The sequence below is a fragment of the Pristiophorus japonicus genome, chromosome 3 (genome assembly GCF_044704955.1).
Source record: "Pristiophorus japonicus isolate sPriJap1 chromosome 3, sPriJap1.hap1, whole genome shotgun sequence".
Classification (NCBI taxonomy): Eukaryota; Metazoa; Chordata; class Chondrichthyes; family Pristiophoridae; genus Pristiophorus; species Pristiophorus japonicus.
In genome coordinates, this window is record NC_091979.1 from 126,926,280 (window position 1) to 126,951,327 (window position 25,048).

The 25,048-nt window shown below is 44.6% G+C and overlaps 1 protein-coding gene and 1 long non-coding RNA gene across 2 annotated transcripts in view; one reads left to right on the plus strand and one right to left on the minus strand.

Annotated features, from left to right (window-relative positions):
• Positions 1-25,048, plus strand: part of itga4 (integrin alpha 4) — a 185,843-nt gene that overhangs the window by 85,141 nt on the left and 75,654 nt on the right. Inside the window, exons 15-17 of the mRNA XM_070875800.1 lie at positions 7,114-7,268; positions 23,645-23,797; positions 24,558-24,634. Coding sequence (XP_070731901.1) covers positions 7,114-7,268; positions 23,645-23,797; positions 24,558-24,634 — 385 coding nt within the window. The remainder of the gene's footprint in view (positions 1-7,113; positions 7,269-23,644; positions 23,798-24,557; positions 24,635-25,048) is intronic.
• On the minus strand, positions 13,088-24,928 carry LOC139259884 (uncharacterized). Its single transcript, XR_011592673.1, has 3 exons — positions 24,887-24,928; positions 20,745-20,895; positions 13,088-13,642 (listed from the first exon to the last, which is right to left on the minus strand). It is a non-coding gene; the product is annotated as an uncharacterized lncRNA (long non-coding RNA).

A 25,048-nucleotide genomic window follows, 5' to 3' on the forward strand; every position in this document is an offset into this window, starting at 1 on the left:
AAGGATGTTTCCCTTTGTGGGGGAATCTAGAACTAGGGGGCATAGTTTCAGAATACGGGGTCGCCCATTTAAAACAGAAACGAGGAATTTATTTTCTCAGAGGGTAGTGAATCTTTAGAATTCTCTACCCCAGAGAACTGTGGAGGCTGGGTCATTGAGTATATTTAAGGTGGAGATAGACAGATTTTTGAACAATAAGGGAGTCGGGGGTAATGGGAAGCGGCAGGGAAGTGGAATTGAGGCCAGGATCAGATCAGCCATGATCTTATTGAATGGCGGAGAAGGTTCGAGCGGCTAAATGGCCTACTCCTGCTCCTATTTCTTGTGTTCAGCCGTTTCAATGTTAAGGCTGTCACGCTGTGCTATATGCAATAGCTGCTATTTTATAGTGATTGCAAAATCTGGCTTACAAATTGCTCACAATGTTTCCTGAGAATGCTTTTCACTACCATATTTTCTCTCGGCAACTGAAATTTCTAATGTCAAAAGTAAAGGTTCAGACAATTTAAAAAAAATGCATATTTCACAATGATATGACTACATTTATCATTTGAATTGTCTTTTGTGTCACTTAATACCTTTTCTTAAAGTTTTACTTGAAGGCCTCAACCTTTTCCAAAACAACTGCACTTAGACATGATGGGGATGAAATTAGGCTGAGTCTGGCCTATGAGTCCAAAATGGCGTCCGCTAGGATTCCAAAATTGCGTCTGTGGCGCGCGTGAGAAGTGTGTTGGACACCATCATGGTAAAGGGTCCAGTGCGCATGCATTTAACGTCTGCCGGAAATATGCAAAGTAGGCAGATCATGACGTCAGTTAGCGTGTAATGCTGACTTGATGCCAGCGCTGCCATTTTGGAGCCCCACATACCAGCCGATGCCCTCTCTGAAGCCCATGCAGCTGAACACATGAAGGGTTCCCCACCTGCGCTATTTAAAGGGATTATCAACTACTTGCAGCTTATTTGCTGGTTGATTTCTTCTGGCTGTTGCTACAATTCTACAATTTTTTGGCACTTTCCATATTGTTTCAAGTTACAGAAGTGTACAGGAAATGGTATGGTAGGTGCTGAAGTACTTTTTACTGACTTCAAGGTTTCTGCACAAACCAGTTGCTCCCAGACATGGGTGCACTAATAGGCCGTCTTCTTGGAATCGACCATGACTGTGAAAAGAAGCCGAGGCTACGCAGAGCAGGACAAACTGCTAGGAGAGGGAGGAGGGTAGAAGGGCTCTCAGCACAGGGTCATATCCACTCAGGCTGTTCAGGGAGCAATTCTACTACCAGAACCTCAGTGCCAAACAATGTTTGAGATGTCTGAGCTTCACTAAAGAGGTCGTCACATGAAATCTGCCAACTGCTGCAGCCACGACTCCAACTTCAGAACAGGGCAAGGACCACATGGCCAGTGGCTGTGATGGTAACCGTGGCTATGAACTCTTGTGTGTCTGACTCCTTCCAGGCTGGTGCTGGAGATATTGGCAACATCTCGCAGTTTGCTGTGCATTGCTGCATAAGGGAGGTCACCGAGGCGCTTTATTCAAAGAGAGATCATTCATTTCATTCCCATGGTTGGGTCCACAAGTATGTTGATGGAGTTAGCCACCAGTTCCATGCTGGGCTCCAAAGGATGGGCTCCAAGCTCTGCGCAAAGCCGTGTGCCAAGTTGAAGCTGGACTCCTCCATGTTCCTTGACATTGAACGCAGGCTTTCTGGCAGTCTTTCCAATGCACCAAGAATTTAGTTGTGTACACCTATCAGTCTTCTTCTGTAGCTTGGCCATCAAAGTCCGGAGCTGAGCTGGCACCAGCGCTACCCTTGTCCCATGCCTTGGCTGCGTTGCACTTGTGCCCGGTGTCTCACCATTTGCAGATCCCGCCTTTATACTATCCTCTAAGATATGCACGGTGTAACTATATAAGTTACAGTGGTTGCGAGTGTGAAATCAAATGGTGGTGTGTCTTCATCATCACTGTCTTCTTGATCTTCCTCCACTGGCTGGCAGGTTGCAGTTCTTGGGTATCTGAAAGGAAAAAGGAACAAGGATATGGTTCTGGTGAGGGGAGAGGGGAAAGTGCATGCTTGTGCCATCTACAGCTTGTAAGTCAGAAGAGATTGTGGGATAAGGGGGGGAATGGGATGTGAGAAGGAGGATTAGGTATAGGGATACCGTCCTCTTCAATGGATTAAGCCATGCCGCTAGCCATAGCCACGGCCTCAGCAGTGGCCCTTCCCATAATGGCCAGCACCGTCTCCTCCATGGGGGTTAGACCATGCAGGCGTGCCAATCCCCATCCAGTTAGTTCCTGCTGCCTCTAGTTATGCGTCACCTTCTCCTGCAAGAGAGAGGGAAGTGTGTCAGTGAGTGTCGTGCAATATGTTTTGGTTGATGTGGCTGTCACGGTTTAATAGCTGGCAGTGTGTGCAAGTTGTAAAATGTGGGTGAGGTGATGCAAATGAATATTGGGTACAAGTCCTGATTGATAGAGAGTGTTGGCAGGTGATTGATGGGGATGTGGTAAATTAAGCAGTGACTGAGCATAGTGGTGCAGTTGGTGGGATATGACATTTGAAGATGCATTCACCGACCTTGACATTAAACCAGGTCATTAAACCAGGTCCTCGGGGTTAAACTCCTGGCACTTACCCCTGCAGGTATCTGTTCTCGCTGCCTTCTCATCATCTGTCTGGATGACCTCCTGCCCCATATGGATACAGGGCATCTCTCCTCCGTTCCACCTCCTCCACCAAGTCCTCCAGTGCAGTGCCCACTCTCTCCCATGGTCAACCATTGTTGATTGTTACATAGTATTATTCCAAATGATCTCAGCACCTCCAGCAGCCTCAATGTACCTTCCCTTTAAGAGGTGCAGGCTTACTTCATGTAGTGCTAGTAAGTAATGATATTGGGCCCCCCTGCTGATACGCATGGCCAATGAACTGCGCAGTGAGCGCTGGCTGCACGTAGCAATCATTTCAATGAGCAGGCAGCACAAAGTTGGCATGTGCCTGCATTAGACTGAACAGGTGCATCGTGATCCCCATGCCCACTTTCAGGGGCTATCCAATTTTTGCCCAGAGCAGGAATGTTGTTCGCTTGATCTTGCAGTCTGAGCATGTGCAGTGTGCACAATTTCCCAGGATGTATTGTTAACATTTAAGCTGGCTAAATAATGGAATCCATCTCTCTATCTCTCTGAAAAAAACTTCATTTTGCTGTTTTTCAACATTTGAAGAAAAGCCAGTGGAAAATTAATCTGATAAAATGTATCTTGGTTATTTAAAAATGGAAGCACAGAGACTGTGTGTGTATATGTTTGTGTGCAAGAGAGAAAAGCATCTGCTACAATTTTTGATTGTTTCCAATTATAACTATCTTTTATAAACTTTAAAGTGTAGTCAGTTGTGAGAGACACTCACTGTCAGACTTTCTTTCCACATCTTAATTTGTATTATTTTTTTAAAAACTAATTAGTTGAATTTTGAAAGCAAACAGAAAGCCTCTAATTATTATCTGTGTTTTGTTGATACCTATAAAATGTAAATATTCTAATTACTGACAGCAATAAAATAAATACACAGGTAAAGAGAGAGTTAGACAGATAGACAGACACAGAGAAACACTTCGCGGAATCATTCACAAATTAGCAAATGTAAACTTTGCAGAGAACTCTTAAAATCCAAGACCTGGACTGATGGATACCAGAAATCCAGTAGTGAGCTAAGCCTCAAACCCCCCAATCCCCCCTCCCCATTCAAACTGCAGGTAACCCCTCAACAGTTTTGCCAAACCAGCGATTCACCCTCCAATTTCCCATGCTGTTGCTGTAAAACTCTACTGCAGTACTAGCAAACATTAGAACCCACATTGCAGTGATACCATACAGGTAGTGGTTATGCTACTGGACTAATAATCCAAAGGCCCAAGTTAATAATTCAGAGAATGTGGGTTCAAATCCCACCATGGCTGTTTGAGAATTTGAGTTCAGTTTTAATAAAATACCTGGAAATAAAAAGCTAGTGTCAATAAAAGAGACCATTACGCTGTCGGATTGTTGAAAAAACCCAATTGGTCAGAGGGCGGTCTTATGATGAGAGATTGTGTAGAATGGGCTATACTCTCTGGAGTTTAGAAGAATGAGAGGAGATCTTGAAACATACAAGATTCTGAAGGGGATTGACAGGGTAGATACTGAGAGGTTGTTTCCCCTGGCTGGAATGTCTAGAACTAGGGGCCACAGTATTAGGATAAGGGGGTAGGCCATTTAAGACAGAGCTAAGGAGGAATTTCTTCACTCAGAGGGTTGTGAATCTTTGGAATTCTCTGGCCAGAGGCCTGTGGATGCTGAGTCTCTGAATATATTCAAGACTACGATAGATAGATTTTTGGAATCTAGGGGAATCAAGTGATACGGAGATCGGGCAGGAAAGGGAGTTGAGGTCGATGATCGGCCATGATCTTATTGAATGGCGGAGCAGGCTCGAGGGGCCGTGTGGCCTACGCTTGCTCCTATTTCTTATGTTCTTTTGTTCACTAATGACCTTTAGGCGAAGGAAACCTACCATCATTATCTGGTCCAGCCGATATGTGACTCTGTCTCCTCTCTGCCCTCTGAAGTGGCTTTAGTTATAATAAGTCACTTAACAAGATTGTGGGAGCACCTTCACCACCTGGTTGTCTTATCTAAAGGTGCATGCCTATACAAACAAAATAATGAGCTGTTATGAGGGGTGGGGAGAAAGAGGGACATTAGTGTCATTTGGAGATGGACTATTTTAAAATAAAACACAATTCTATTTTATTTGTTTAGTTTGATCCTCGCTGTTTTAGTCACATGCATAAAAAGATGATAGATAAGAGAACTGATTAAAGTTGAGGAAACCAGCGTACATTGGAGAAGCGAGCTTTCAGTACATTCATTTCCTGTTTTCAGTTTTTCTATGCTTATAAAATTGAGCTTTATTTTTGCCCAAACACGATAAAGTGAATCTTAAGCAACATTTAATATTTAAAACATTTATCTTCAAAGCTATAATGAGTATTTTTATTTTTTCAGGATTTTATTTGAGTATCTGTGAAAGGAAAAAAAATACAAATGGTATGATCTGCCAAAAATATTTTTGTTGTTGTGTTAAAATAGCCCAGTAGTGCATCTCTGCAGTTATCACACTGGACTGAAGGATTTTATAAGAGGACTTTATAGACTGAAGCCAAATAGCTGTGTCTAAAATGTTCTACACATTCTGGTAAATATAATAAAGTAAATTGAAACTGCTAACCAAGCACACTTCCTGTTTATATCAAGATGGTGTAAGAGAGCTTTTTATGTTGGGTAAATTTTGTAAATCTATATTACCAGCTTGGAACTTTGCCATTAGTCAAGCATATTGGAAATTCTGGAATGGAGGCGAGTGATTTACATAGGATTTCCGATCCCTAATGGATGGTAAATATTGTGCCGTCCACTGAGCTCCATGCTTGAATTCCCGATAGGCATCACTGGTGAAGGAAGGCTTGTGTGGGAGTAAAATAACACCTCTTATGTTTTGGCTGCAGTTGTTCCTATAAAATTGACAATAGAGTACACCATTATGTAGCATACAATACATTTCCTGCATGTATTTTTCACATTGATATGGTTTTGCTGCATTAAAAATACGTTCAAATCTACACTTGTTTTCTTTCCAAAAATGTTGCTATATATAGTTGATGTGAAGCTAAGTTTGTAGCGACATCTGCAGCATATGCAAATACTTTTATATATTTTTCAGAGTCTACTTGCCTTCTTTTACAGCACTCAATTCTGCTGACAGTTCAGTTCATGTGACAAAGCAGAATCTTGTCAACTTTTTTTATAGAATAGCAAAAATATGTTAAAATTAAACTATTAATGGTTCCTGATTAGGCTGGGAAGCCTTAGTGATGATGTGAATCGTGTTATGATGGAGACTATGAGAGATGAATAAAATACTGAGGAATATTATTTTATTAACCACCGACTCCATCCCTCTCCCGAGTATCAATCTGAGGGTGAACAAGACTGTTCGCAACCTAGGTGTCATATTTGACCCTGAAATGAGTTTCCAGCCACATGTCCGCGGCATAACTAAAACCGCCTTTTTCCACCTCCATAACATTGCCCGCCTCTGCCCCTGCCTCAGCTTTTCTGCTGCTGAAACCCTCATCCATGCCTTTGTTACCTACTTGACTACTCAATCCTGGCTGGCCTCCCACATCCTACACTACGTAAACTTGAGGTCATCCAAAATTCAGCAGCTCGTGTCCTAACTCATACCAAATCACGATCACCGATCACCCCAGTGCTTTCTGACCTACATTGGCTCCCGGTTAAACAACGCCTCGATTTCAAAATTCTCATCCTTGTTTACAAATCACTCCATGGCCTTGTCCCTCCCTATCTCTTGAATCTTTTTCAGCCTCACAACCCCACAAGATGTCTGTGCTCCTCAAATTCTGCCCTCTTGAACATCCCTCATTATAACTACTCAACCATCAGTGGCCGTGCCTTCAGCTGTTTGGGCCCTAAGCTCTGGAACTCCCTCCCTAAACCTTTCCGCCTCTCTACCTCTTTCCTTCTTTAAGACGCTCCTTAAAACCTACCTCTTTAACCAAGCTTTTGGTCATCTGTCTTAATTTCTTCTTTTGCGGCTCGGCTTCAAATTTATCTGCTTTGTCTTGTAACATTGCTGTGAAGCGCCTTGGGACATTTTACTACGTTAAAGGCACTATATAAATAAAAGTTATTATTAAAAATATATATTTTTCTTTTACATTTTCTTTCTTTGATCTCTATTATTATTTTTATTATTATTACTGCAAGTGGTTTATTTCTAAGAATCAAAGGTCTGAATCCACAAAATTCAACAGAACAAGATGCATAGAGTGTGTACAAATACCTGGGAGACTGCAGCTGAAGAGTCCACGTTCCAGCTCCTTAATGAAATGCCATCTTGTGGAAGTTGTAACTCTGTTCTGAATGCACATGTTTGAATGCACAAGTCTTGTTTCTTTGCAAGGTTCTGAACTTGGTGCAGAGCAAAAGAGCAGATTGTATCTTAACAAAAAACATGTCTATCTCTTGTCTTTCAGTCTTGCTCTACAATATAAGTGCCGATGTCAACAGAGGGAATGGTTTTGTTTCCAGATTTAAATTAATATCTGACAGCAACTTGAATAGCAGTTCAGGACAGATTGTGATCTATCACAATATTATTAAGTGTAACACTCATCAAGCATTCATGAAGGTAAGCTGAATCATTTCTACTCTAACTTTTCCAGTTTTCATTATACATAAACTAAGCAAATAAAACTACACCTAATTAAAATTGAGATTTTTTTCCCACTTCTTTTTCCTCCATATTTTACATAGCTTTGAAATTCTCCTCTGGCATTGTACATGGGAAGACAAAATAAACTGGTATTCGGGTGAAGCAGGGTCAGAGAGCGGGGATGATTGTGCCTAGTCATAGATGCAATTCAGTGCCCACTTTAAAGTTAAGAATTTGTCCTTAATTTTAGATGATAATTAGATTTGATGTTATCATTTATTTATTTATTTTTATTCGTTCATCGGATGTGGATGCCGCTGGCATTGCCAGCATTTACTGCCCATCACTAATTGCCCTTGAGAAGGTGGTGGTGAGCCCCGTTCTTGAACCGCTGCAATCTGTATAAGAACATAAGAAATAGGAACAGGAGTAGGCCATACGGCCCCTCAAGCCTGCTCAGCCATTCAGTGAGATCATGGCTGATCTGGTCATGGACTCAGCTCCATTTCCTTGCCCGCTCCCGATAACCCCTTATCCCCCTTATCATTTAAGAAACTGTCTATTTCTGTCTTAAATTTATTCAATGTCCCAGCTTCCACAGCTCTCTGAGGCAGCGAATTCCACAGAACCCTCTGAGAGAAGAAATTTCTCTTCATCTCAGTTTTAAATGGGCAGCCCCTTATTCTAAGATTATGCCTTCTAGTTCTAGTCTCTCCGATCAGTGGAAACATCCTATCTGCATCCACCTTGTCAAGCCTCCTCATAATCTTATACGTTTCGATAAGATCACCTCTCATTCTTCTGAATTCCAATGAGTAGAGGCCCAACCTACTCAACCTTTCCTCATAAGTCAACCCCCTCATCTCTGGAATCAACCTAGTGAACCTTCTCTGAACTGCCTCTAAAGCAAGTATATCCTTTCGTAAATATAGAAACCAAAACTATACGCAGTATTCCAGGTGTGGCCTCACCAATACCTTATATAGCTGTAGCAAGACTTCCCTGCTTTGAAACTCCATCCCCTTTACAATAAAGGCCAAGATTCCATTGGCCTTCCTGATCACTTACTGTACCTGCATACTATCCTTTTGTGTTTCATGCACCAAGATGCGCAGGTCCTGTTATACTGCAGCACTTTGCAATCTTTCTCCATTTAAATAATAATTTGCTCTTCGATTTTTTTCTGCCAAAGTGCATGACCTCACACTTTCCAACATTATACTCCATCTGCCAAATTTTTGCCCAATCACTTAGCCTGTCTATGTCCTTTTCCAGATTTTTGTGTCCTCCTCACACATTGCTTTTTCTCCCATCTTTGTATCGTCAGCAAACTTGGCTACGTTACACTCAGTCCTTTCTTCCAAGTCGTTAATATAGATTGTAAATAGTTGGGGGTCCCAGCACTGATCCCTGCAGGACCCCACTAGTTACTGGTTGCCAACCAGAGAATGAACCATTTATCCTGATTCTCTGTTTTCTGTTCGTTAGCCAATCCTCTATCCATGCTAATATATTACCCCCAACCCCGTGAACTTTTATCTTGTGCAGTAACCTTTTATGTGGCACCTTGTCAAATGCCTTCTGGAAGTCCAAATACACCACATCCACTGGTTCCCCTTTATCCACCCTGTTCGTTACATCCTCAAAGAACTCCAGCAAATTTGTCAAACATGACTTCCCCTTCATAAATCCATGCTGACTCTGCCTGAACGAATTTTGCTTTTCCAAATGTCCTGCTACTGCTTCTTTAATAATGGACTCCAACATTTTCCCAACCACAGATGTTAGGCTAACTGGTCTATAGTTTCCTGCTTTTTGTCTGCCTCCTTTTTTAAATAGGAGCGTTACATTTGCAATTTTCCAATCTGCTGGGACCACCTCAGAGTCCAGGGAATTTTGATAAATTACAACCAATGCATCCACAATCCCTGCCGCTACTTCTCTTAAGACCCTAGGATGCAAGCCATCATGTCCAGGGGATTTATCTGGCTTTAGTCCCATTATCTTACTGAGTACAACCTCTTTAGTGATTGTGATTGTGTTAAGTTCCTCCCCCGCTATAGCCCCTTGACTATCCACTGTTGGAATATTGTTAGTGAAGGTGGTGAAGGTACTCCCACAGTGCTGTCAGGGAAGGAGTTCCAGAATTTTGACCCAACGATGATGCTGCCCTTGTCCTTCTAGGTGGCAGAAGTCGCGGGTTTGAGAGGTGCTGTCGAAGAAGCCTTGGTGGTTTGCTGCAGTACATCTTGTAGATGTTGCACACTGCAGCCACAGTGCGCCGGTGGTGGCGGGGGAGTGAAGGTTTAAGATGGTGGATGGGGTGCCAATCAAGTGGGCTGCTTTGTTTTGGATGTTGTTGGAGCTGTACTCATCCAGGCAAGTGGAGAGCATTCAATTATACTCCTGACTTGTGCCTTGTAAATGGTGGAAAGGCTTTGGGGAGTCAGGAGGTGAGACAATTGTCGCAGAATACCCAGCCTCTGACCTGCCCTTTTAGCCACAGTATTTATGTGGCTGGTCCAATTAAGTTTCTGGTCAATGGTGACCCCGAGGATATTGAAGGTGGGGGATTTGCCAATGGTAATGCTGTTGAATGTCAAGGGGAGGTGGTTAGTGTAGTGTAAGCACTCTAATAACGACTCCACGAGGTAAGAGTATAGTACTTGAACTGTAGTGAACTTAGTCCTTTATTGCAGCTCCTAGAGTGAGGACACCAAGAGGTGAGCTCCCTTTTATACTGGGTTACCTGCAGTGTATAGGTGACCCTTGGGTCTCCAGCAGCAGCACCCTTTGGTGGTACAGTTATAGTGTATACAGGGTGAAGGTACATTCAGTGGTCTAGTGTTACAGTACATACATTAACATGCATACATAACAACACTCCCCCCTAAGCCTTTCCCAAGTCCTTATTGCCATGACATGGGGAGGTGATCAGTAGTGGATGGTGGGGGGTTGTGGTGAGGGTTGTGTGGGTGCCAGGTGTGATCCATGTGTTTATGGCTGCACACATCCATTTCCCACCTGCCCCCCCCCCCCCCACCCCATACATAGACCATGTTGGTGTCACTATTGGAGGATTCCGCAGTGGTGGAGCAAGTACCTGTTGTTATGGGTAAGGTACATACATTGTTGAATGGGTAGGTGGTGGCATTTAGTGGTGGGCAGGGCCACAGGGTGGTGTGGCCTCCTTGTCCTCCATTGGTGGTGGAAGTCTGGTCATCCCAGGTTCCACCGGGAAAGCTGGAGGGTACTGGCCTCTTGCTCCCGGTGCTGGCCCTGATGGCCAGGGGGGGTAGGGCTGATCTGAGGCAGGTTGCCAGTGATGGTGGCTGCCCATTGACCGCTGTCCCTACAATGGGTATGCTCCCACTGGGTGTGTGTGAACCCTTCCCGGGGCATCACATTGGTCCCGGAAGCGCAGGCTACATGATCAGGTAGCCCGCTGGACTTGGGTGTTTACCACGGGGGTTACCTTTGGCATTGTCGGTATCATTTCTCATTCTATCATTAGCATACATGATACATTGGCTCCGGTCGCAACTAGCCGACTCACATTGTTATCTCTCTTTACACTTTCACATTTGTCACTTACAACATTTTCTTGTGTGCTATCAGTATCTCTGTACAAGGTTACATTTGGATACCTGCCTTTGTTGGTTACATTTGTCGCGTTAGCATTATTGGCATCACTGTTCAACAGTACAAACACGTCAGACATCACTTTTTGAAGCATTCGTTACATTTCTCCCATTAGCATTGCCAGCATCACCATTCAGCAGTACATTTATATACCTGCATTCATTAATTACACTCTTATTTTTAATATCACCAGCATCGCTGTGCCAAGAGTGGAACTGTCCCTTTAATTGTTTTGGGTTGCCGGTCTCCTTTATGAGGGCCTTGCAATCTTTACCCGCTCGGTAACACGTGTTGCTCCTTCAACACTGCCCCTCGTGGTCTGGTCGCGGCCATCTTGATTCCAGGTGCATCGCCTCGTGGTGCGGGCGCCATCTTCTTTCCCTCCACAAGGTAGGCTGCAGTGATCCTTCTCTCCCCAGATTCTGCCATGGACACCGGGAATCTACCTTCTGTGCTGATCTTCTTCCCTCGGAGTCCTGCCACTGGAGCCCGGAAGGTGAGGTCTGGTCGTTCAGGTTGGATCATCTCACCGTTGAGTTATGCAGTCTGTGTCGTTGCCACGCAGTCGAGTCAGACAGTAGGATCTTCAGGTGCTGCGATGGATCCAAGTTTGGGGCTGCTTAGGATGTCGATTGCCGGGGCCCGGAGGCCTTCATCGCTCCGACAGATTTGGACTTGCTTCATCCATCTTCTTCCCAGCAGCGTTGGACCATCACCGGCAACGATCCACAAAGGTAGCTTGTGCATCACACCGCCCTGGGGTCCTTGGCCTCCACACTGCCAATGACTGGGATGGTGCCTTTTGTGTAGTAGAGTAGCTTTGCTTGGATTGGGGACACTTTTGGTCGTTTCGCAGGATCGTCCCAGAGTTTCTCAAAGGCCATCTGATTCATTAACGACTGGCTCTCTCCTGTGTCGATCTCCATCGAGACTGGAACCCCGTTGATTTCTACTTCCATTTTCCACGGGGAACTCTCGGTGGAGCAGGTAAATATTCTGTACTCCTCTTCCAAGGGCTGAGCAGCTTCGTCTTCATCAGCGCTGGAGCCCGGGTGATCGGCCAACTCTTCAGCGACTCGGTGAGTAAAACTTCTTCTACACATTTGCTGAAGGTGACCTTTAGTGTTGCAGCCTTTGCAGGTATAGTCTTTGTATCGGCACTGGTGGGCCCTGTGGTTTCCTCCACAGCGCCAGCATGGGGATAGCCGGTTGGCCCCATGTGGCGGATTCAGGTTTGTGGATTCGGGGCAGCAGCCTTGCCTCTGAAAGTTGCCTATCGGTTCACTGTACTCATCGGGTTAGAGTCCTGGGTGTGAGTCATCATGCTTTTGGGGTCGCAGACCGAAATCATGAATGCCTGGCTCACTTTGATTGCCTTCTGCAGAGTGACCATAGTGTCCACAGAGAACAGCTTATGGAGGAGGCCCTTGTGGCTGATTCCAATAACGAAGATGTCCCTTAGTGCTTCGGTGAGGTGGTCGCCAAAATCACACGGTGCAGCCAATCTTCTCAGATCTGCAGCATATTTAGCAATTTCTTGGTCTTCGGGCCACCTGTGGGTGTAGAACCGGTGTCTGGTTGTGAGGATGCTCTCTTTGGGTTTGAGTTGTTCTTGTATTAAAGTTACGAACTCCACATAGATTTTGGTTGTCATCTTCGCTGAGGCTAGCAGGTTCCTGACAAAGCCGTGGACATTGGGCCCACAACTGCTGAGCAGGATGGCTCTGCGCTTGTTCGCCCCAGCCAGGTCGTTCGCGATGAAAAAGTGTTCCAGCCTTTCCACAAAGACTTCCCAATCTTCCCCATCAGCGAATTCTTGGCAGTTGCTTAGGTTAGACATGTTGTGCATGGAAATTCGTAACCTCATCGCCAGTTGTAGTGTATGCAAGCACTCTAATAACGACTCCACGAGGTAAGGATATAGTACTTGAACTGTAATGACCTTAGTCCTTTATTGCAGCTTCTAGAGTGAGGACACCCTTTTATACTGGGTTACCTGCAGTCTACAGGTGACCCTTGGGTCTCCAGCAGCAGCACCCTCTGGTGGTACAGGTATAGTGTATACAGGGTGAAGGTCTAGTGTTACAGTACATACATTAACATGCATACATAACAGTTAGACTCTACCTTGTTGGAGATAGTCATTGCCTGGAACTTGAGTGGCACGAATATTACTTGCTGCTTATCAGCCCAAGCCTGAATGTCGTCCAGTTCTTGCTGCATGCAGGGACGGACTATTTCATTATCTGAGGAGTTGCGACTGGAACTGAACACTGTACAATCATCAGCGAACATCCCCACTTCTGACTTTATGATGGAGGGAAGGTCATTGATGATGCAGCTGAAAATGGTTGGACGGAGGACACTGCTCTGAGGAACTCCTGTAGCGATGTCCGAGAGCTGAGATGATTGACCTCCAATAACCACAACCATCTTCCTTTGTGCTAGGTATGACTCCAGCCAATGGAGAGCTTTCCCCCTGATTCCCATTGATTTCAATTTTACTCAGGCTCCTTGATGCCATACTCTGTCAAATGCTGCCTTGATGTCAAGAGCAGTCACTCTCACCTCATCTCTGGAATTCAGCTCTTTTGTCCATGTCTGGAGCCAAGTTGTCAAGGTGGAACCCAAACTGAGCATCGGTGAGCTGGTTATTGGTGAATAAGTGCCGCTTGATAGCATTGTCGATGACACATTCCATCACTTTGCTGATGATTGAGAGTAGTCAGGGCAGTAATGGTTTAGATTGGATTTTTCCAGCTTTTTGTGGACAGGACATACCTGAGCAGTTACCCACATTAATGTAGTGCCTTTAATGTAAGAAACATTGTAAGCTGCTTCATAGAGGCTTGAAAAAAATAGCTCTAGAACCAAAGGAAGAGTTTTTTGGAGGGATGACCAAAAGCTTAGTTAAAGAAGTTGGTTTAAATGAGGGTATTAAAGGAGGAGACAGTGGTGGAGAGTTGGAGAGGTTTAGGGAGGGAATTCCATAGAGCGGTATCTAGTTGGCTGTAGATGTGGTTACAATGGTGGGTTAAAGAGAGGGGGGAATGCACAAGAGGCTGGAGTAAAAGGAACATAGAGTTCACTGGGGTTGATGGGGATGGAGGAGGTTTCAGGTATAGAGGGGTATGGCCGTGGATGGATTTGAACATGAGGATGAGAATTTAAAATTTAAGGCTTTGGGAGATCGGATGTTAATGCAGGTCAGGAAGGATGGGAATAATAGAAAAACAGGACTAGATGCTAGATAGGATACAAGCAGCAGAGCTTCGAATGAGTTGAAGTTGATGGAGGATGAGTGGCTGACAAAGAGAACATTGAAATAATCCAGCCTGGAGGTATCAAAGACACGAATGAGGGTTTCAGTCACCACAAATCCAATTGGGATCAGATATAGAGAGGGAGAAATTCGACTCTGGGGGCTGCTAACGGGGTGCAAATCATTGCTCGCCCGGGCGGAGGGCAGGGGGGGTGACGTTACCAGAGAAATTGTGTGGGAGTTAGCAGAGGCTCAAAACTGGTAGCGCCTCCAGTGATTACACCACCGCCGTGCGCAGCGCTCCATTTTTGCCCCACAGCGGAAACTGGCCACCATCCAGTGAGGCTGCGGCGGTCAATATCAGTGCCAGCCATGCAGGTCATGAACTGGGTCGCACTCCACTCATGGGGCGAAATGTAAAGGGGAGATGTGCGCACCATTTTGTGTTATCCTCTGACTTACCGGTCTGTCCTCCATGTGATTTTTCGTGGGGTCCATACTGTGATGGTGCTGCCTGGTGGAGAGGCCACGTCAGCACTACGCGGAGAGGCCGCATTCGCGCTATGCGGAGAGGCCGTGTTGCGCTTTGACTTGCACGCGTTTAGCATCCCACTTCTTCTTGGGAGCGGTAACCCCACTTTAGGTCATGAGGCGGGACTTCTGCGCCAGGCGCAGGATGTCCCGCCTCACGAAGGTCACCGCCCCCAAACAGGGCAATACGCAATTTCGCCCCCAGAGTCTGAAACATTCGGTAATCCTACCTTGACAATCATTGTCAGTCTTACAAACCTTTTCCTCACATCTCCTCTGCTCTTATAGACATGATAAACTACATTGACATGTATCACCACCTGCACTGACATGGCTTGGCATGCTCACTTCACAATTAGTTGGTTAAGAGGGTTCCCCTCAGTATCAAAGATTGCCACCTTCTATGAGCACTTCTATCAGTGGCTATAGTCATCGACAGCCTGCTCTGAGGTATACCAGTAGAGGGACCCAAAAATACAATGTCACCCTTTAAGAAAAGAAGCCCTTTTCTGAGCTGTTGTACTTGGGATTCTCTGCCCACTAACTGGCCACGCACTCCCTACGCCAATAACAAATGTGCAGGGAGTATACAGTATACTCCCTGTAATCTGGTGGGATCGGGAGTACACAGTGCTGCTGGGAGTGCAGCCATATTTTTCCTACAATTAGGGAATGTATCCTTTGATTAGTACTCTTGCTTAGGGTTCTTAATATCTATCAGTTTCTCATCTCTCAGGCCCGAATCTGATTCCATATCTTAGAGGGGTAATTTTGCAAGTTTGTAGTCTCAATGGGGAGCTCTGTCCATTAATTCTAATGGTCAGAAAACCTTGGGCAGCGCATGCCTAAATTTCCAATATGTGCTGCCAACAGGCTAGGTTGTCCACCAAGAGCATGAACTCAAAAAATTACTGCTCTAGTTCTTCAAAGACAATATTCCTGCCTACATGCCCCTATATCTCATGGATAAGTTGTATGTTGAATAATGCCAAACTGAGCGGTTTTAGTAATTAAATAAAATACAAGAAAAGTAACTTGTAATATTAACTACTATAAAGACACTTGGATAAATCAGCAGTTTGATATTGGGCCAACAATTCCAGCCTTCCTGGGTTCATACGGCGTTCCTACGGACCCGGGAAGGCATCGGAAATGCCGGTTTCCAGCGCGCAATGCCGATCTATCAAGTTTCTGGCTTGACAGATGGCCGCATCTCGGGTGCGAGGACATTTGTAAGTGGAAATTTCCGATATTTCCGAAATGTCCTCAAAAATCTTGCGCATGAAAAAGCAGGGGCATAGCCTACTTTTACAGGCGCAAGTGTTTTAAAAAACACAAAAACATATAAAAATAAAGTTATTAAAATATATTTCATCATTAAAAACCCTCCCCACAATGGTAAATTTATTTTTTTAAACTTTTAAAAAATTGGGAAATTATTTTTTTAAGACAATAACTTCAATTTAAATGAATGTAGTGTAATTATTTTCTATTTTTTATTAGTGTTTTGGGTGATTGGGGTTGTGTTTTGGGTGTTTCGAGCTCTATCACAATCATAGTAATAGGAGTTTAGGACCCTACGGAACTCCTATTAATATGATACTTTATCTGATTGGCTGCCCGGAGCCATATGACTCCAGCTGTAGGCCTGCGCACGCGTCGACATGCACACGTTGCGACTGGCAGTCAGGAGAGGCCTCAGCATCAGAAAGTCAAACATGGGCAGCAGCTTAAGGTAGGTGCGTATTTTTTCTCTAAAATGCCCACGGGAAGGCCAAAATGGAATTTCAGGGCCAATATGTCGTGCTGCTTTCCAGGAAACAAGAGATTGAGAAACCTCTAGAATTTTTCAGGCGTTTGTCACATGGCTGTTTAAATGTCTGCCATCCACACTTTCAGGGTCAAAGAAAATGAAGCAGGTATCAGTGTCATTAGTGTAAAATAGAAGGAATCTACATGTTGCTACCTAACGTGCAGTGTAATACAGTTGAAGCTGTTGAGGGTTAATGTTTGATTATCTCTCATACAAAATGCTTACTAGAATGCACTTTAGTTACATCAATTCAAGGAACAGAATAATTAATTGGTAATTAGATACATTTATTTAATGTGCTTCAGATGTATAAGAGACCTTGTGGAAAATTAATACGGATTAAATGACATTCAATTTAGGTCAAAGCAAGCAAGCATGTATGTATGAATGGAAACAGTGGGCATGTGAAAGGACAATCATTGTCTGTCTATTGCATGCACCTGGGGAATAATTTAATCAATTTAATCAAGTCCAGTATTGTAATAGTCACTGCTTCAAGCTGTTTAAGTTTTACACAGTAGGTGGTTAGGAATCAGCTAAATTCCTTTTGTTTGATTTTACTACCTAAATCACTCTTAGCGAGACTCAGCTCCACAGGTGCCAGCTGCTTTCATGTACCTTGCCCAAATGGTCATTCTTCATGTGTGAGCCTGAACAGTTAATGTTGGGTGGCTATTCAGCTGTGGATGGCATCATGTCCAATCCCTATCCTGAACTTGTCTGACATGCGCTCTCCAGCAAGACTCACTAGACTGCAATTAAGAGCAGAGACCACAGGTCATTTTCTCTCCCCAACCTAGGTTTCTGAGACCAATATGAGTGCCCCAACTTCTGCCTCAGTGGAGACCAAATAACTTGGCACAAACCAGGACCTAAAGCATAAACCTGCTGGCAGTACAAAATAAAAGTAAAACTGCAACTTCTAGAATCTGAAAAAAAAGTACCAAATTCTGGAAATATACAGCAGGTCAGTCAGCATGTTTAAAGAGAACAGTCTGGTTATGATTTTTCGGCTGTGCAACTTCCGTCGTGTTCGTGTGTTTCCATGTTCCCTACTGGGAGCGCTGAATTTACCGTTTGTCTTTTCTATCTGTGCAAAGGAAAGATATGCACATCCTACATTAATTATTCTAGATTTTCCAATTCCACAGTGGAACTGGTATGCTGAAACAGATCATTGCACTGCAGTGTGTGTGGTGACATTTGTTTCACCTTCTTCCTAATTTTTTCTTTTGAGTGATAAGGTGATATAATTCCATAGGTAGTGCCAACTGTCAGATACATTGCCCAAGTGGCCATTCTTTATCTAGTTATTAAATACCAACTTGTTATTCAACTATAGGTGACATCACAGGAGATTACTTTCCTTCTTCAATCAAATCTACCTCTGTACAATTGTAACAATGGAAGTATTTACTGATTGACAGAAAAACTGGCTTTTTACAGAGATTGCTGGTTGCAAGCTACTGCCACCTCCTACCCACTTTCCAAGAGATTAAATAATTGTTGACTGAAATTTGCTGGCTCTAAAACTATATATTACTGTATTAAAATCAGTATATCCTGTCATCTTTCCATTGAAAAGTTCTATGTCAGCAGTGCCTCTGAGGATTTCAATGTTAATTGTGTCAACATCTGGAGACATCTCTTTTGTCACATTTTTAATAAGATTTTTACATTAACGTGACAGCCGGTGACACTAGTTCTGGCTCTGCAGAACAATTCCTAGTCTCTCAATTGCCCCCTGAAGTTATCACGGAAGAGCTTATTTAAGCAGGTGAATTATCAGAATTAGTGGTCCTGATATTAATCTGAAGACAGCTTACGAGCGGGGTGGGGGATGGAATTGTGTGGGCAAAACCCGGAAATCAATTCAGTAGGTTGGAATCTACAATCGCCATTGAATTGAAGCAATATATTTTGAATTCTGCGTTTCACGTCTCCAAGTTGCGCAGTGGGTACAATGCGCGCCCACATAACGCGATCTTTGCTGTATTCAAAGGGGCAATATACAAATGGAAATTGGAGGAGTCAGAGAGTGTTTACACTGAATGCTGCACATAGAGCAAAGCAGTGCCCAGATCTAATTATGCATCACTGGAATTACTGATGGGTGCAGTCAGGAGCAGCAGGGACATACTTTACCCCAGCAAAGGGAGGAAGAAACTGTAAAGTCCTGACCCTGCAGTACAGACTTACACGAGGCACATGCTGAAGTCAAGGTCAATCTCGACCTGCACCTTTATTTCACAGCTCTCGAGTGCCACACTTGCCTGAGACCTGCCTTTATATACCTGTGTGGAACAGGTATGCAGTGTCTCCTGCAAGTGCACCCCTGGTGGTAAAGTATGCTTGTGGTTACAGGTCATATCTAGTTACAGTCATGTACAGCATGGTAAGATACAGTTATATACAGTAGTGTGAGATACATGACAGAAACCTGCTGCTCTCACCATGAAGACACAGTTAGAGGTAGCCGAGGAGGTGAGCAGCAGGAGCAATGTGACCCGGTCTTGGATACAGTGCAGGAAGCGATTTTAATGAACTAACCAGATCAGGAAAACTCTATACGTTGTCCTCATTCACCTACCTGTGCTTTAAACTGCTCCCGTCACCTCCACCCGCCCCCTCACACTGTCTTGCCAAGCGTACTCCATCACGTCACTCCTCAAACCCACTCAACTTGCAGAAGCACACATCCTTCATTTTCTATGCACTTCAGCACTTTCCCATTTATATCCATCCACCATTAACACTCACTCCAATCCTTATGCAATGTGATGCATCTGTCTCTCGGTCACCCTCATCGAATACACGACATCCGTTGGGTGAATACCTCACCACTCATTCACAGGTCTATTTTTTTCAACGCTTGTTCCACATAGACAGTTGGGTTTTCACCTGGTGACTCACAGTTCACAAGTGAGCATGAGCAAACACTAATGGCAGGGACAGCTGTGGAGAAGCCACCTTGGGGAGCACAATCCTCTCCAATATCTTCACAGCTGGACGCAAGTGCTGAACCCCGGGGGCAATCATTGAGAGGGAGAATGCTAGAGGTGCATCAGCAACTTAGTTGGGTACTGACAGACGTGCCACGCACAATCCCAATAATGGAGAGGATGAAGGAGTCCAACCCGATCGTTAATGGATTGGTGGAATCGGGAATTGGGAGAATGTCTTCCATGGAGAGAAAGGTCACCTCCGTGGAGCATCAAATTCGGCTGCCAATATTTTTATTCGTTCCGGGATGTGGGCGTCGCTGACAGGGCCAGCATTTATTGCCCATCCCTAATTGCCCTTGAGAAGGTGGTGGAAATGCTGCAGTCCGTGTGGTGAAGGTGCTCCCACAGTGCTGTTAGGGAGGGAGTTCCAGGATTTTGACCCAGCTACAATAAAGGTATGGCAAAATATTTCCAAGTCAGGATAGTGTGTAACTTGGAAGGGAACTTGCCGGTGCTGGTCCTCCCATGCACCTGCTGCCCTTGTCCTTCTAGGTGGTAGAGGTCATGGGTTTGGAAGGTGCTGCTGAAGAAGCTGTGGTGAGTTACTTATAGATGCAGCCACGGTGCGCCGGTGGTGAAGGGAGTGAATGTAGAAGGTGATGGAAGGGGTGCCAATCAAGCTGGCTGCTTTGTCCTGGATGGTGTCGAGCTTCTTGAGTGTTGTTGGAGTTGCACTCATGTAGGCAAGTGGAGAGTATTCCATCATACTTCTGACTTGGGCCTTAGTAGATGGTGGAAAGTCAGGGAGTCAGGAGGTGAGAAACTCGCCCAGAACACCCAGCCTCTGACTCATTCTTGTTGCTACGGTATTTCTATGGCTAGTCCAGTTATGTTTCTGGTCAATGGTGACCCTGAGGATGTTGATGGTGAGGGATACGGTGATGGTAATGCCGTTGAATATCAAGGGGAGGTGGTTAGATTCTCCTTTGTTGGAGATGGCCATTGCCTGGCACTTGTGTGCATTCAGCCCAAGCCTGAATGCCATTGAGGTCTTGCTGCATGCGGCCATTGACTGCTTCATTATCTGAGGAGTGACATGTGTACCATCACATTTCAATTCTTACTTCAAAGACTTCCATCGTTACATGAGCACAACCATTAATGGCTGAAACATAGTGCAGTAAAAAGCATTTGACATAACATTACATGACCTTGCATGACATGAGCATGACACAGACCGGAGATTCGGATACGCTTACCATGCTCTAGCACGGGATCTGCACCACCCTGTGTGGTGGTATGGGGGTGGTCACCACCAACGCCAAGGCACGCTCCTCCAGGCTAGTCACCTCGTTGACATCTGGTGGGCCCCCTCCCATGCCACTCTGCTTTGATGTGTTGGATGCTCTTCTGCAGAAATAAAAGTTGCAGCCTTTACCCGTTTTGCTTATGCAACACACACACACAGACACAATGAACACAGAACCTTTTGGAGTAGTACGGGAGTGCAACAATACATGCTTACTTACTCTTGCTGGTGCAACAATATTGTTCCATCATTTCCTGCACTGGTCTCCATCCCACACAATGTTGCCCACTGAGGACACGGCCTCCCCAATCTCCCGCCAAATGTGTCTATATTGGGCTTGCCACGACCATCCCGGGTGAAGTCTTTATAACAGCGCTCCACCTCACATACAAGTTCCTCCAGCTCCTCCTCAGTAAACCAGGGAGCTCTGGGCCTCCCTCGTATGAATTCTTGGAAGCTTTTTTTGGACTCATGACAGATTTTAGATGGATGGCTGATGATGATCTCATTTTTCTCTCTCCAAATCTGACCCCTCTGCAACTGGCAGGTCCAAGTGAGTAGCGAGGTTTTATGCGCATGCGCAGCTGTGCCATCAGCCACAATCAGGGGAGAAGTGATGTCATCGCCCACAAGAAACTACAAAATAAAAATCTAATTCTCCCGCTTTCGCGGTGCACTGCCTCCGATGTTTGCCGAGTCGAGAGGCCTGCACCCACAGCCCACTGCTGCTGCCGCCCGCTCATGCACACTGACTCCCGCTGCCTGCTGCTCCCGCCAACAGAACCGCGACTAAACTTCCGGCCGACTGGCCCCAGCGAGATGGGCGGGCCTTAGCTCCCACCAAGTTTGGGGCTAATGTGTCTTACTACAATTTTATAGGGTCTTAGTAAGACCACACCTGAATACAGTTTTGGTCTCCTTACCTAAGGAAGGATATATTTGCTATAGAGGGAGTGCAACGAAGGTTCACCAGACTGATTCCTGGGATGGGGGGATTGTTCTATGAGGAGAGATTGAGCAGACTAGGCCTATATTCTCTAGAGTTTAGAAGAATGAGAGGTGATCTCATTGAAACATACAAATTTCTTACATGGCTTGACAGGGTAGATACAGGGAGGATGTTTCCTCTGGCTGGAGAGTCTAGAACCAGAGGTCACAGTCTCAGAATAAGGGGTTGTCCATTTAGGACTGAGATGAAGAGAAATTTCTTCACTCAAAGGGTGGTGAATCTTTGTAATTCTTTATCCAAGAGGGGTGTGAATGTTCAGTCGTGAGTATACTCAAGACAGAAATCGATAGATCTTTTGATACTAAGGGAATCAAGGGATGTGGGGAAGTTGGGGTTGAGGTAGAAGATCAGCCATGACCCTATTAAATGGCGGTGCAGGCTCGAAGACCCGAATGACCTACTCCTGCTCCTATTTGTTATGTTCTTACGTTCCTGTGCACCTGCTGATTTGTGTGCCGGCACATCATCGTTGCCATAGATCGCGATGGTCTTCCTCTTCTGATGTGCTGTCAAACACTTCCACGCACCTGCCATCCTGATCTTGTCAATTTGAAAGCCCCCAAAGTTTAGAACAAGCTGTATCAACACAAGAACTCTCTGGCAAATGTTTGCCAGAGGGAATTGAGAGACCAGCTGCATTAAGTAAGCTTTTCTGCCCTTTTGAACATCCTGGATTATAACTGCTCAACCATCAGTGGCCGTGCCTTCAGCTGCTGGGGCCCTAAGCTTTGGAATTCCCTCCCTAAACCTCTCCACCTCTCTCTTTCCTCCTTTAAATCGCTCCTTAAAACCTACCTTTATGTCATGTATGTATGCTTGGGGTTACTAGCCACCAGTTGGCGCCACTGTCGGAGGTCATTGGGCTCTATGCACGTGTGCGCGGCCCAGGTATAAAAGGCAAGCCATCATGTAATGGAATCACTTTGGGCCCTAATAAAGCAGAGCCAGGTTTGTACCTGTGTTAGTTTACAGTATTCAGTCTATCGAATTATTATATACACAACACTTTGATCGAGCTTTTGGTCATCTGCCTTAATTTCTTCTTATGTGGCTCAGTCAAATTAAGTTGTTTTGTCTTATAACACTGCTGTGAAGTGCCTTCGGATGTTTTACTATGTTAAAAACACTATAAATAAAAGTTGTTGTTGGGGCAATGACAAGTTTAAATACCCACTGAAGTGCTGCTCAAACTCAACTCTGCTTTACTAGTCAGTTTCCCAAGCCCCGGGAAACCTGTGCTGGAGACATTACATTTAAAGATAAGCAGAATTCAATTGAAAAAGATCTCATTAACATTTCCTAAGGATATTAATTTCAGCAATAACAACCTACCTGCCTGCAGTAATTAAGGTCCCAACTTCGGCGACTAGGTTACTTGCAGACATCCAAACATGGCTGCATTGGGGTCACAAATTCACTTATTTTAACTACCCATCGCCCCTAACTCACCTGTTCTTGGAGGTTAAAATTCCTTCCAGTACCTTGGGCTGTCAAACCCACCATCTACTGCCCCCCCCCACCATCCCCCACCACCCCCCCCTTCTCCCTCAACTCCCCAAAGAGGATTCATTTCATGCATTAGGTACCTAATCTGCTACAGGGGAAATCTTTAGGCTGTCAACCTAAATCTGCTCTGGGGAAATCTTTAGAGGCCCTGTGAAGTCCTTTATTGCCCTCTGACTCTGAATAAACCTAAAACAGATTTTACTATTCCATCTACTATAAAGACTTTCTCTCAATCTTGGTTAGTCAATTGCTCTCTAAAAACACTATTGCAATGATATGATTCAATAATGTTCACATAATCCTATTTCATTCTGAACTGTTATCTCTTTGAAAAGGGAGAAGTCAGAGATATGAGAACACCAATATACTTTGAAGCAACATATTGCCTGGGTAAGCACATTGTAAAGAATGAATCCACAGATGCTTTCCCTCCACTCCAGCCTGTTTTGCAAAAGAAAGAAAACCAACCGAATGGAGTCAAAAACAAGGTGTGCACACGATTTTATATATATATATATATCATTTATTTCATTCAGCGGTAAAGCTGAAGTCTTGAAGGTATAGATTGGTACATGCCACACTGATATCTGGGTGAAACATCAGAGTTAGAGGGAGCAATCGCAGGCCAAGCTATCCAGCGTCTGACCCGCCCGCCCCCTCCCCCCCCCCCAGAAGTACACCAGATACCAATTTGGTATAGCCACGACTTTTGAGTTGCACTACTCAGCCCTAAAACCTGTTTCAAGACTCTAAAACCAAATTGGCCAAAAACTGAGCGAAGCATGTGCCATCAGGTCATTGGCAGCCTGACCACTGGTCCTGCGAGAGACAACTGAAAAAGCCAAAGAAGTAAGTTGACTTGCCTGAATATGGAGTCAGGAGGAGCAGGAGTGTTCCTCCCATCTCCACAACACTACTGCAAGCTGTTGCTGGTCCGTGTTCCCATTCCTCCTGTTCACCTCCAATCCCGGGAACCTACCTGAGGGCCACTGCTGGCACGTGTTCAACATCTTGTTTGCTAGGCCAATATCATAATCATGACACAATTGTATTCCATTATGTGGAGATAATGATGTGTAGCTTTTCCATAAATTTCATCTGTTGTTATTGTATGGTCTCAGAAATATAATTACACAATTGCAGCTTTGAAATGTCCTTTACCTCGATGAGCTTTATGATTTTATGTTTTATGTTTCTTTTTGCATATTGGGTATGAACTCTTATATCTGACTTACTTTTTTTGAACAGACATTTTTTGAACGATTATGTGCAAATGAAGACTGTGCAGCAAACCTACAGGTTTCTGGAAAACTGATGCTAACAGGGTGGGTAACTCGCATTATACTGCTTGCATTCTGTCTTTGATCCATTCATTCTTCTTTGGATCATTTTCCTGTTTTAGATACATATTTTGGTATATTTAAAAAGTACATCAAGGGAAAGAGGTTCTCAGTAATTTTACAGATGTACTGGCTTAGCTAGATTTTCTTACAAGCAGTGACTTGAAATGTTTTGCTGCTAGTGGTACTGTGGCTAGCCACCTGTTGGTAGGTTATTACCAAGCTACTGTATTTTACCTCTTGATAGCGACCAGCTGGGCTTGAGAAAGGGCTGGGGGGAGACATGCCTTCAAGGACCTTGTCACTACCACGTGACTTTATATGCATGTCCTCATGCCTGTCCCAAATGAAACAGCTGTAGTCCTGTGTTAAGTGAATAGAAATTCAATCATGTGTCTT